At 45.9% G+C, this 11,635-nt stretch overlaps 2 protein-coding genes across 9 annotated transcripts in view; both read left to right on the top strand.

Moving 5' to 3' along the window:
* The window catches only part of MIDEAS (mitotic deacetylase associated SANT domain protein), a 67,569-nt gene extending 65,159 nt beyond the window's left edge, over positions 1-2,410 (top strand). For all 8 annotated transcript variants that reach the window (XM_028496154.2, XM_055088583.1, XM_028496148.1 and 5 more), the window contains one exon: positions 238-2,410. In XM_028496154.2, the coding sequence (XP_028351955.1) occupies positions 238-415 (178 nt within the window). In that variant the 3' untranslated portion in view covers positions 416-2,410. The remainder of the gene's footprint in view (positions 1-237) is intronic.
* A 2,036-nt stretch (positions 2,411-4,446) lies between these two features.
* Positions 4,447-7,082, top strand: PNMA1 (PNMA family member 1). The gene has a single exon (XM_007109028.4). It carries the CDS (start codon positions 5,226-5,228, stop codon positions 6,285-6,287), a length of 1,062 nt encoding a protein of 353 aa, XP_007109090.1. The 5' UTR covers positions 4,447-5,225; the 3' UTR covers positions 6,288-7,082.
* Positions 7,083-11,635: the final 4,553 nt, after the last annotated feature.

The following is an 11,635-nucleotide window of genomic DNA, read 5'->3' as shown; positions in this document are numbered from 1 at the left end:
ACACACACACACACACACGGCCGGGGAGCCCCCAGAACAGACAACAGACACACACACACACACACACACGGCCGGGGAGCCCCCAGAACAGACAACAGACACACACACACACACACACACGGCCGGGGAGCCCCCAGAATACACACACACACGCACGTGCGCACTCAGGTGCTCTAACCTGGAGGTCCCAGGGGTGGAAACAGACCTCTTACTGAAGCCCCTCCTTCCCGGCTACAGGGTGTTTTACAAGGTGAAGAGCCGCAGCGCTCACATGAAGAGCCACGCCGAGCAGGAGAAGAAGGCGGCCGCTCTGAGGCAGAAGGAGAAAGAGGCCGCGGCCGCTGCGGCCACTGCGGCCGCCTCCCCCCACCAGCCGGCCCTGAGGGAGGAGAGCAGCGCGGGCGAGAGGGGCTGACGCCCGGGGCTCCAGGCCGTGCTCCAGCCTGAGACGCTCTGCCAGCACTGGAACCTCCGGAGGGAGAGATCACGTGGACTTGTCTCTGCAAAACGGATACAATTAAATAAACGGCTCTTTTACTTATACAGGGCCCAGGAGCAGTGTTAAGGGCTGCAGGATCCAGTTCTCTTGCATTTGGTCTGTCGGAAGTTTCCCTCCTGCTTTCCTGGGACTGGGAGAGTCCCTGCTCGCTGGGGCTGCCCCTGGGGAGGGGCTCCAGCGCTGCCGCAGCTGCCTCTCACATGGACCTCTGCCGCCACGCCACGAGGTCGCTTCTCTCCCTCTTTGTTTCCCTTGCTCCCTTAGGTCACCATGGAGAGACAAGCACAAGCACAAGCACACCCCCTTGGCAGCATTAATCCCCCGCCCCAGGGGACCTGTACAGGCCCTGCCCCAAGCCCCGGAAAGAGGGACTCCGTGGGAAGGAGTGTGGTGGCCATCTCCGAGAGGGAGCTCAGCCTGGCATTTGTGCTGTCTCCCACGCGGCAGTGTCCAGGCCATGCTGCTCCAGTGACTATGTCCTCAGAGAGGCCGCGTCCTCCGTGGGAGGGAGGCTGCCAGAACGGGTGCAGGGAGAGAGACCAGGACTGGTACCTATCCCTTTGCTGCTCGCTAGCAGCCTGCTGGGGCTGGAAAGTTTTCTCAGATGTTTGGGGAAGGAGCCAATGTTCTTTGCAAGCTCTCAGCCTGCTGGAGGGAAGGAAACTGTGCAGAGGAAGGAAGCTGCAGGGCTGCTACAGGGCTAGGCCTGAGGGAGCTTTTGATAAGCCTTGGCTTTTCCTGCTTCCCACCTTTTTGCCAAATACCTTTGGGCCCTGGAGGCTGCTAAGGGAGCTTAGCCTAGGCCCAGCCTGCTCCTCCTTGGTGCAAGTTTCCTGCCTGCCTCTGTCCTGCCCTTGGCAGCTGCCACCTAACCCCACCCCACCTGGTCTAGTGCTGATATCCACAGCTCAGCCCTCAGTCCTGCATGCTGGAGATTTCTGGATCCTTCCCTGGGAGGGGGAGGTCTCCTAGCCAGATGGGACAGGAGCCTTCATTCCTTGACTTGTGTCATTTGGGAGCTATTTATTTATTCTTAATATTTAATTTTTAACATCCTCTCAGGGACCAGGGGCTTCCTCCTTTCCAGAGGCCCAAGTGCATTTATCCCAAAACAAGGCACCTTCTTGGCACCACCCTCCCCCCCACATTTCCAAGACCCTAAAGTCCCTCGTTTTGCCAATAGGAATGATAGTAGCACTGAAAGAGGGTGGAAAGGTGGAAGATGTCACAAAGACACACGGAGACTAGCAGGATCAAGGGAGATCAAAGGCAGTTCTTGTTGCTACGTCTTCTTTGGCTGTACTTTCAAGTAGCTTGAGGGGATTGGCTGGAAGCCAGATTCTGGTTTTGTTTCTGGCTTGAAGAAGCCATATTTGGTGTGGAGTCACTGAAGTGGAAGGGCTGGAAGATTCTGGAGGTCCCTTCACTTGCCAGTCCCGTAGGAGGGCTGAGTTATTTTTCTGATCTTGCTATTCAACTTTAGTTGTGTAAAAGAAGTTCTAAGTGAATCCATGTTAGGAAGGAGCCAAAAAGTATTCATTCTGCTACTCTTCTGAGATGGCCTAAAGGCGTCACATTGGGAGTGGGGAGGGAGTTTTGTTTCTAAACTATGCACTATCAGGTATGTATTAGCATTCATTTATGCATTAATATGGTTATACATGAGCCCAGCTATGGGAGTTAACAAAATTCTCCCCCCTCCCCAACTTCTGATGGCTACCTAGACCTCTAACTTCCCAGTTAGTTTCTTCCATAGGCTTTTACAAGCTCAACGGCCCAAGACTGCAAAAATCTGGTATACCCTCCAAAAACAGGAGGGTAGCAAATTTAGGCTCTCTTCTAAATCACATATGTAATATGAGTGCCTTCGCAGCTTTGCCCCAAAGTGCTACTTAAGTTTCCCAAGGTTTTTTCTATTAAAACCGTATTTAGTTTCAGGCTTCTTTTTTGGACATGTGGTAACAGAAACCTCCTTCGTCTAGAGTGATTCTTCTCTTCTAAGCTCACGGAGACCAGACCAGGTGAATATAGGTCGAGAAAATCAAGATGGTACCTCTCTGTATTAACCCCACCCAACACCGTATTTTAGAAGGGTTTATGCTCCAGAATGGATTTATATCTAGAATGCAGTGTAAAAGGTAAAATGTTTAGAGGGCAGATGCAATTGTGGCAAGTGACCTGCCAATAAAGTAGGTGCAGCCATAGAAGCTGGCATAGGTATATCCTTTATGGTGCTTTCTCCCTGTGAACCATTAGGCTACTTTGTTTTTCTTTTTTCTTATATTCAGAGCTCTTTGCTTTAAGACGTTAAATGACAAACACCTTCAGCTTTATAATGTCCTCCCCACACCATCTCACATATCCATCTCTCAGCCTCCATCTACATTCAGCTAAGGGCATGAAACTAACCTAGTGCCTGTGTTCTAGACCGTTTCTGAGGTCTCTTACCCACCCACGGAGACAGTGTTTCAGCACTGTCCTCCATGCCTTCAGCAGCCCCCCTCACAACTAAGGTACACACCCATCCCTTCTGCTACCCCACTTCCACCCCTGGCACAGAGGTCGTGTGCTGCTTACGTCTAAAGGGATCCCCTATATTTAACTGCCTCAGTGACCTAACCTCTTTCTTCTCATGTGCCAGATGTTAAGATGAAGGAGGAATACAACACATACTCAAGCCTCAGCTATTTAAGTATGTTTTTACTGGGACGGTATTTATTACCAGACTGGCAAGCCTAACTCCTTAGGTTTATAGGACGTATGCATATTTTTATAAAACAATTGTATGTCCGCCCCATATTTTTGCTGTGTTACTATTTGCCTCTAACAATTTGCAGCTGTTTTACCTTTTCATTCGTCTCTCAGTCGAAGGCCTTGTTGGAGGGGACAGAGCACAGGAATAGCCTTGACAGTCTGTAATTATTGTACAAATATTTTAATAGCATATAAATAAGTATATTCCTTTTATTTTGAAAAATATCAGACACTGCCTTTTGTGTGTTTGCTGCCTGTGGCACCCTTTTTTAAAAAGACTGTTACATATTAAAATAGTGTACATATATATAAATATTACCTCTTTTGCTGTACAGTTGTGATAGACCAGACTGAAGATTTTATTTTTTGTGTGCTTTTTATAAAAAAAAATTAACACACTAAAGAAAATCTTGCTGATGTGATTGTAATGTACCTATGTAACTTATTTACTTTTGAATGTTCTTCTGTATCTTTAAACCTTTTATTAAATAAGGTTTTAAAAATTCAGAGTTGAATGCTGTGTCCTTCTGGGGAGATTTTCACCATCTGGGATTGACGTAAATAGGCCTTGGTTCGCTTGCAAGGGATTACTTGACGTTTTTGAACCGTAAGGATTCTGTTTTATCAGCTCACTGTCAATGATGCCAGGACAGGGGAAATAACTCATTAGCGTTTGCCTGGCTACAAAGGTTACTAAATAGATCTAGATCTTCTTACAAAATTTTAGACAAGGAAAAGTCTCAACTCAGTGTCTCACACAAACACACGGCACAGTTCCAACGTTTTAGTTTCATTGGGATGAAATTCGCGGAGGTTGCAGAGTGCGATCAGATGGTATAGGGTATTTTCTTATACAGCATTGACTTGAACGAGCGACGTGAGTAGACAATCTTCCTTGACGGACGCATATCATCTTAAATCCACTCCAGAATTATATTATCATCTTTTAAATACAGTGCTTTGTGAAAAAAAAAATCTGGAAAATGTGAAAAAGGAAACGCGCCGTCAGAGAAATTAATGCCTGGAGCCCCTTACTGGCACCAAGTCAACCGCTCGCCTCTGCGGGCCGCCGGAGCACTCTGGTCGCCAGTCTTCTGGGCTGCCGTTGCCGTGGCTACGCTCGCGCAGGCTCGGCCGCGGGGGCGGGGCGGGCGAAAGCCGCTTAACGGCCGGCCCCGCCTTCCACTGCGGCCGTAATGCCTCGGCTGACTGCAGGTCTGACCAGCCGGAAGCCCGCTGCGCCATCCCGACTCAACCTGCGGCAGCCCGCGCGCTCAGTCGCCGCGGCCTGCCTTCGTCTGCGCCGCCTCTAGCCTTGCTTCCGCATTCTACCCGCGCCTCCGCTGCCTGTGTTTTGGGTCCCCGGCCGTCCTCGCAGCCCAGACGGGCACCTGCGCCAGCGAAGGAGCCTCTCTCGGGCTGGCCCCGCTGCCGCCGCTGCGACCTCCTCCGGGGGCGGCACAGTTCTCGTCTGCAGAGAAACGGCTTCTCTCGCGCCTGAAGGCCGGGCTCCGACCGCGAAAGCCCGGTTGACGCCGGGAGCAGCCGCGAGTGCCTGGCGCCCGGGCTGAGAACAGAAGGCCACGCCCCGCGATTACACCCCGGCGGCCTCTACAGCCCGGCGGCTCCTGCCTTCGCTGCCCGCCCTCACTCCTTGCCTCTGAGCTGCGACGCGACACCCTGCCTGCAGGTGGAGGACCCGGCCCGCGGACCCCGACCAGAGACGCAAGATGGCGGTGGCCGCGTAACTGAGCATCCCTCAGGCTTCGCTCCGAGAACGCGGAGGACTGACATTGGGGGGCAGCGAAAGGACGAGAGCAGGACTCTGGTGTCGTTTTTAAATCGTGATTGCGTGAAGCTTGACTCGTCGGGCATATTGCGGGGGAGTGTCTGCTGTTGTCCTAAGTCCTAGAGCACAGGGAACCACAGTAACCCGTATTTTGTAAAATTGAGGCCCTTGATAGTTGACAAAATGGCGATGACACTGTTGGAAGACTGGTGTAGGGGGATGGATGTGAACTCCCAGAGAGCCCTGCTGGTCTGGGGGATCCCAGTGAACTGTGATGAAGCTGAAATCGAAGAGACCCTCCAGGCTGCGATGCCCCAGGTGCCCTATCGAGTGCTTGGGAGAATGTTCTGGAGGGAAGAGAATGCCAAAGCAGCCTTGTTAGAGCTCACTGGCGCTGTCGATTACGCCGCGATCCCCAGGGAGATGCCAGGTAAAGGAGGGGTGTGGAAAGTGGTCTTTAAGCCCCCGACTTCCGATGCTGAATTTCTAGAAAGGTTGCACCTCTTCCTAGCAAGAGAGGGGTGGACCGTGCAAGATGTTGCCCGTGTCCTTGGGTTTCAGAACCCCACTCCGGCCCCAGGCCCAGATATGCCAGCAGAGATGCTAAACTATATTTTGGATAATGTTATTCAGCCTCTTGTTGAGTCCATATGGTACAAGAAGCTGACACTCTTCTCCGGGAGGGACATCCTGGGCCCTGGAGAGGAGACATTTGATCCTTGGCTGGAGCACACTAATGAGGTCATAGAGGAGTGGCAGGTGTCAGATGTGGAAAAGAGGCGGCGGTTGATGGAGAGTCTTAGAGGCCCTGCTGCTGATGTCATACGCATCCTCAAGATCAGCAACCCTGCGATTACCACCGCAGAATGCCTGAAGGCGCTTGAGCAGGTGTTTGGGAGCGTGGAGAGCTCTAGGGATGCGCAGGTCAGATTTCTGAACACTTACCAGAACCCGGGAGAAAAGTTATCTGCTTATGTCATTCGTCTGGAGCCTCTGCTGCAGAAGGTGGTGGAGAAGGGGGCCATAGATAAAGATAACGTGAATCAAGCCCGCCTGGAGCAGGTCATTGCCGGGGCCAACCACAGCGGGGCCATCCGAAGGCAGCTGTGGCTGACCGGGGCTGCGGAAGGGCCAGCCCCAAACCTCTTCCAGTTGCTGGTGCAGATCCGCGAGGAGGAGGCCAAGGAAGAGGAGGAGGAGGCTGAGGCTGCCCTCCTGCAGTTAGGCCTGGAGGGGCACTTCTGAGTCCCCAGAAAAGGGGCTTTAGTGCCGACCTAGATCACAGCTGCTTTCGTTCGTTGTCTCTGTGCTATCTTACAGGTGTGTCTCCTAGTAGTAAAGACTTAGCCATGTTTTTTTGGGGGGGAAGTCAGGCCTGCGTATTCATGTAACATTAGTAAAATCGTGCAAGCAAGCGCCAGAGCTGCTGCGGTACAAGTGAGTCATGCTAGCTACGATGCCAGGGAAAGGTCTGGACACGAGTGCCCAGTGCAAGCTGTCATCAGCTTGCATCATCATCAGTTGTGGAAAACGTGAACTCGTGACACTTCCCGTTAAGGTAATTAAATGTGAAGTTGCATGTTAAGATGTTTAGTGCAGGGCCTAGTTAACACAAGAAGTGTCCAGTAAAAATGTGAACTGTTACTACTACTATCGTGAATAGTTTTTGTGTTTACTGTAAATTGTTCCTGATTTACATTAACGTAAAGAAATGTGAATTAGATATTCAAATTTAGAGTGCAAATTTCTTATTTTTCATCTTTAAACATCTAAATCAGTTTAACTGAAAAGTGTTCCGAGACTACAAAATGGGTTGTTAGAAAAATACTGCACTTGTAGAGCTGTGTAAATCAAGTTTTCACTGGACAAGATACAGATGCAGATTGCAAGGGGAGGTTAATATGAACAGTTACAGTATCTATTCCCCCATTTCAGATCTTTGTCATTGAAGTGTAGTTTACCTTGTTCATGCTGATTCTAAGTGTTCTAAATTCGAAGTTATCAAATACATGTATATTAATAAAAATATTTTTAAAATTCTATTGTCTTGTTTTTCTGACATGTATAAAAAACTTTCAGTGTAATTAAGCTCTATTATATTTTCTTTTCTTAGGAAGACATCCCCATGTCACTGAAAAAAAAAAAACCCCAAACCTCAATTGTTTTACTTTAAGCTTTATATCATAGTATGTAACTTTAAATTGCAATACTTTAAAAAAAAATTAATTTATTTATTTTTGGCTGCGTTGGGTCTTCGTTGCTGCACGCGAGCTTCCTCTTGTGGTGAGCGGGGGCTACTCTTCGTTGCGGTGCACAGGCTTCTCATTGCGGTGGCTTCTCTTGTTGTGGAGCACGGGCTCTAGGCGCGCTGGCTTCAGTAGTTGTGGCTCGCGGGCTCTAGAGCGCAGGCTCAGTAGTTGTGGCGCACGGGCTTAGTTGCTCCACGGCATGTGGGATCTTACCAGATCAGGGCTCGAATCCGTGTCCCCTGCATTGGCAGGCAGATTCCTAACCGCTCTGCCACCAGGGAAGCCCCAGCAATACTTTTTAATATATTCAATTTTTGCATGTTTTCTACGAGACAAATGTTTGAAGGCAAAATAGACACAAGTAAATGTTAACTTTCTATTAGATGTTAGAAAATCCTGAAATGGTTTAGGAGGTTATCTAGTAATGCTTTTTTTCCTTTTAAATCTTTTTTCAGCTAAAAATGTTTCACTGCAGGAATAACTCATCATACCTGTATAAAATTAATGCTTCAGTATTGCAGCAGCAATTTATATCAAGAGGATATAAAAAGGGAAATACGGCTTAAAGACATGTTTGTTTGGTTGCAGAGATTCAGTGACTGAAGATGTCCATCTTTTGAAATTCTCGTAAATCCAGAAGTGATTAAATGAACATAAGAATTCAGTGGGGTTTTCCCCTAGTAACAAGGCTTTAAATTTATAGCTGGCCTGCATAACAATCACAAGGTAAAAAATTTTATTTATGAAGGCTGATATTGGTATATGTTCTAAGATTTTTCTGTACAATTATTCATGTCCTCACTTATCATATCATGTCTATTCCTCCCTCTCACACTCTTTTTCTCAACACATCTCCACATCTTGGACCCCACAACAGACACGCAAATCTTCACTTCCCCCGACAAACGTTCGCGTTGCCCCTCCTCCCCACTCATAACTTCCTCCTCCATTCCCACAGGCATGGCGCTCCATACACACACTCCATACCTCTCACAGTCCTGTCTTCACACACTCACTCCTACCTTCTCCCCAACACTCCATCATAAACATGGTCCCTCCTCCCACCACACACACACAGACACACATTACATTTACAACAAAAAGAAATAGGTTCTTCACTTTTTTCACCCAGTATGTTATGGGCATACTTTACCTGTACATAGGAATATGCCATCTTTTTATGGCTGCAGAGTTGATTGCATTTTAGAAGGGAAGGTCATCACTTAGGATTCTTTTATTATATATAATAATTGTATATATCTACATATACATACATATATTTAATGTAATATATATGGCAGAAAAAAAGAATTCTAGATGTTCACCCTTTGTTCTAGGAAACAATGAACTAAACGTGCTATTTATGATCTGAATTAAGGTTTTCTCTTTTTTAAATTATTTTAATTTTTGGCTGCATTGGGTCTTCGTTGCTGTGCGCTGGCTTTTTCTCTAGCTTTTTCTCTAGCGTGCTGGCTTTTTCTCTGCGAGCGGGGGCTACTCTTCGTTGTGGTGCGCAGGCTTCTCATTGCAGTGGCTCCTCTTGTTGCAAAGCATGGGCTCTAGGCGAGCAGGCTTCAGTAGTTGTGGCTCACGGGCTCTAGAGCGCAGGCTCAGTAGTTGTGGCGCACGGGCTTAGTTGCTCCGTGGCATGTGGGATCTTCCCGGACCAGGGCTTGAACCCGTGTCCTCTGCACTGGCAGGCGGATTCTCAACCACTGCGCCGCCAGGGAAGCCTAAGGTTTTCTCTTAATAGGCACAAATTAAAATCCTTCTGCCTTTTAAAGGAGGAGAGCAGCAAGAAACATATCCTCACAACCAAAGAATTGTGGAATCAAGAAGAAGAAACTGCACTATATTCCCATTCTGTGACCAAAATTACATTTGAGTGATAGCACAGAATATATCCTGGGAAAATGTGACCTATTACTGCTATTTATTGCTGGGTTCTCCCTGTTTCTTGTGTATCAAAAAAGGGCTAGCCAACGTCAGGTCATTCCAGACCACAAATCAAGGGCCTATCAGCCAACCTTAACCTTGTACACTTCTGGAAGTCAGGAGAGGACTAGGAATAACCAAGTGCAGTAGTAACTTGCTGTCTCTGGAAGTGCTCCTTCCAGGATCCTAGTCATTTGAAATTGTGCCCAGAGAACTTCTGGGGAAGACTTACAAACTTGAGAGAGGAGGTTATCATTGGTAGTAAACTACTGAAAAAAAAATTGTTGGCATTAAGAAATGAGTCAATCCCCAATTCTCTCTTTCTCTCCCTCTCTCTCTCACACACACAAGCTGTGTGGAATATGTTATCCAAACACTGAGTTTCTTTGGAACTGTATATCATTGGAAATTCACACAGTTGCTCTATATTAGGTAAAACTAATGGACATGTAACCAAAAAAGAGACACATTAATTTTTTATAAAATAACACAATTTATTACTATTTTAAAACGTCTCACAAAATAACATTCAGAAACTCAACATTTCTAAATAATTTAACACAGTAAGTAAGTTTAGTCATAAAGACATGCTACAAAATTCCTGCATATAAAAGATTATTACCGACATATTAATAGATGTTAAAATGTTCTTCAGAATGGAGTTGTTTCTAGAAGCCAAAGATTCTGGAGCGATGCTCGTGATCATGACTGACACCCTGGGAGAAGCTGGTCATATGTATATTCTCTACAGCTACCAACTCACCAGTCTTTTGATGGGATTGATCACTCTAGGCAATAGCATCTCAGAGGCAGGTACCCTGCTGATCAAACAAGCAAAGAACTCCCCACCCTTGTAACATTAGCCACAACTTAATCTAGCCAACATCTAAATTAATTTTTAAAATCTAGATGTAGGAAAGATAACTCACAAAGTTCTATTCTAGTAGGATATTCTATTTGATACATCCCCCAGAGGGATGACTGTTAATGTAGCAGACATGGAAGATGACACCAAGTAAGGAAATAGGGAAATCCTGGCTCTGATTATGCTGACACACAACTACTGCTCAGGTGGGCTTTGAATGAGCAAGGATGAGGTTCGATTCTCTAATATCCACATGCAGGCTAGGTATTTACCCATCTTCCCTTTGAGAGTACTTTCCACCAACATCCAGTTCATTTTAAAGTGCAAATCTACTGAAAAATAGCTTACTCTCCCCCACCCCCTTGTTAAATTTGCTAGATCATAATTTGGTTGGCTGGTTCCCTTCTAACCTGCCCAATATGGGAAATTAACTGGAATCCAGTTATGACTTCTCCAAGTATCAAGTGAAAATTTATCTTAGGTTAGAAAAAGGTAAGACTCAGTCTAGTTTTTCAGTTTTCTTTCTTTGAAGTCAATGGTTGATAAAAAGTCAGGAATAGAGATATAGATGAGGGATTTCTAAAAGTTCTGTGATTAAAAAAAAAACCTTTAATTTTTTATTGCACTTACTTTATAGTTAAAAACACTCATGCTAAAATGAAGATTAAGGAATATGGTCAAGTTAGCTACGTCAGAAGCACCAACTCTGCTACACTGAATCTTGTTTTATATTTAATTATTTACAGGCACGTTAAGCAGCCCAAATAAAGGAAATGTGTGCCAAAGAAATTAATTTCTGGTAAAGGATAACTTTCAGTTTAGCAGTTATTTTTTCCTCCTTTACCAATACTTAACAATGTAAGGTCTTTGTGAACAGACAATCAGACTGCAGTTAGAGAGACAATCAGACTACTCATGATTGATGCTTTGACACTTCCCCCCCAATTTTTTAAAGTTAATGATTTAATCCAACCTCTCTAGGCCCTATACTTTTTTCCATTTAGTCCTAAGAAAAATTCAGCTGGAAGATTCTGGGTCACATAGATAACCACCTTCGACTCTACTTACACATCACCAACTCTGAGAATAAGTTAACAGTTAAGATTAATTTCGTACTCCTCTTTATTCTACTTCAGACCACTGGTAAGAGGTATCAGAAGAAGCATCTATTCAAGTCAAAATTTCTTTCTATACAGGAACCACATTTACGTGTCTTATACCACCTCTATTTGTGGAATAGATCCAGTAACCATACCAAGTTACTGGCCAGTTATCATGACCAGATAGTCTTCGGTCCACATGCAAAATCAGTGTCTACACCAGCTACTTTCATATATGATTACCAAATTTTATACAATATTTTTCTGTATTTAATGACTGCTACAGTCTACAAAATTTGTGCATTATTGGACAATGAATGAATACTTGAATGAACACCTAAGAAGGATGATCCATTTTCTAAAGTACACTTAAAATGTTAAACTTTAGAGTCAAAGCAAAATCTATCATGAAGTTGGATCCTGTTGATAGTAGGAGAGAGGTAG

This window comes from Physeter macrocephalus, chromosome 11 (assembly GCF_002837175.3).
Source record: "Physeter macrocephalus isolate SW-GA chromosome 11, ASM283717v5, whole genome shotgun sequence".
In the NCBI taxonomy this organism is placed as follows: domain Eukaryota; kingdom Metazoa; phylum Chordata; class Mammalia; order Artiodactyla; family Physeteridae; genus Physeter; species Physeter macrocephalus.
This window is presented reverse-complemented; position numbering and strand designations above follow the sequence as displayed.

What these genes read in the sequence shown, in the direction of transcription:
- PNMA1 (XM_007109028.4), top strand. Translation starts at nt 5,226, where the DNA reads ATGGCGATGACACTGTTGGAAGACTGGTGTAGGGGGATGGATGTGAAC.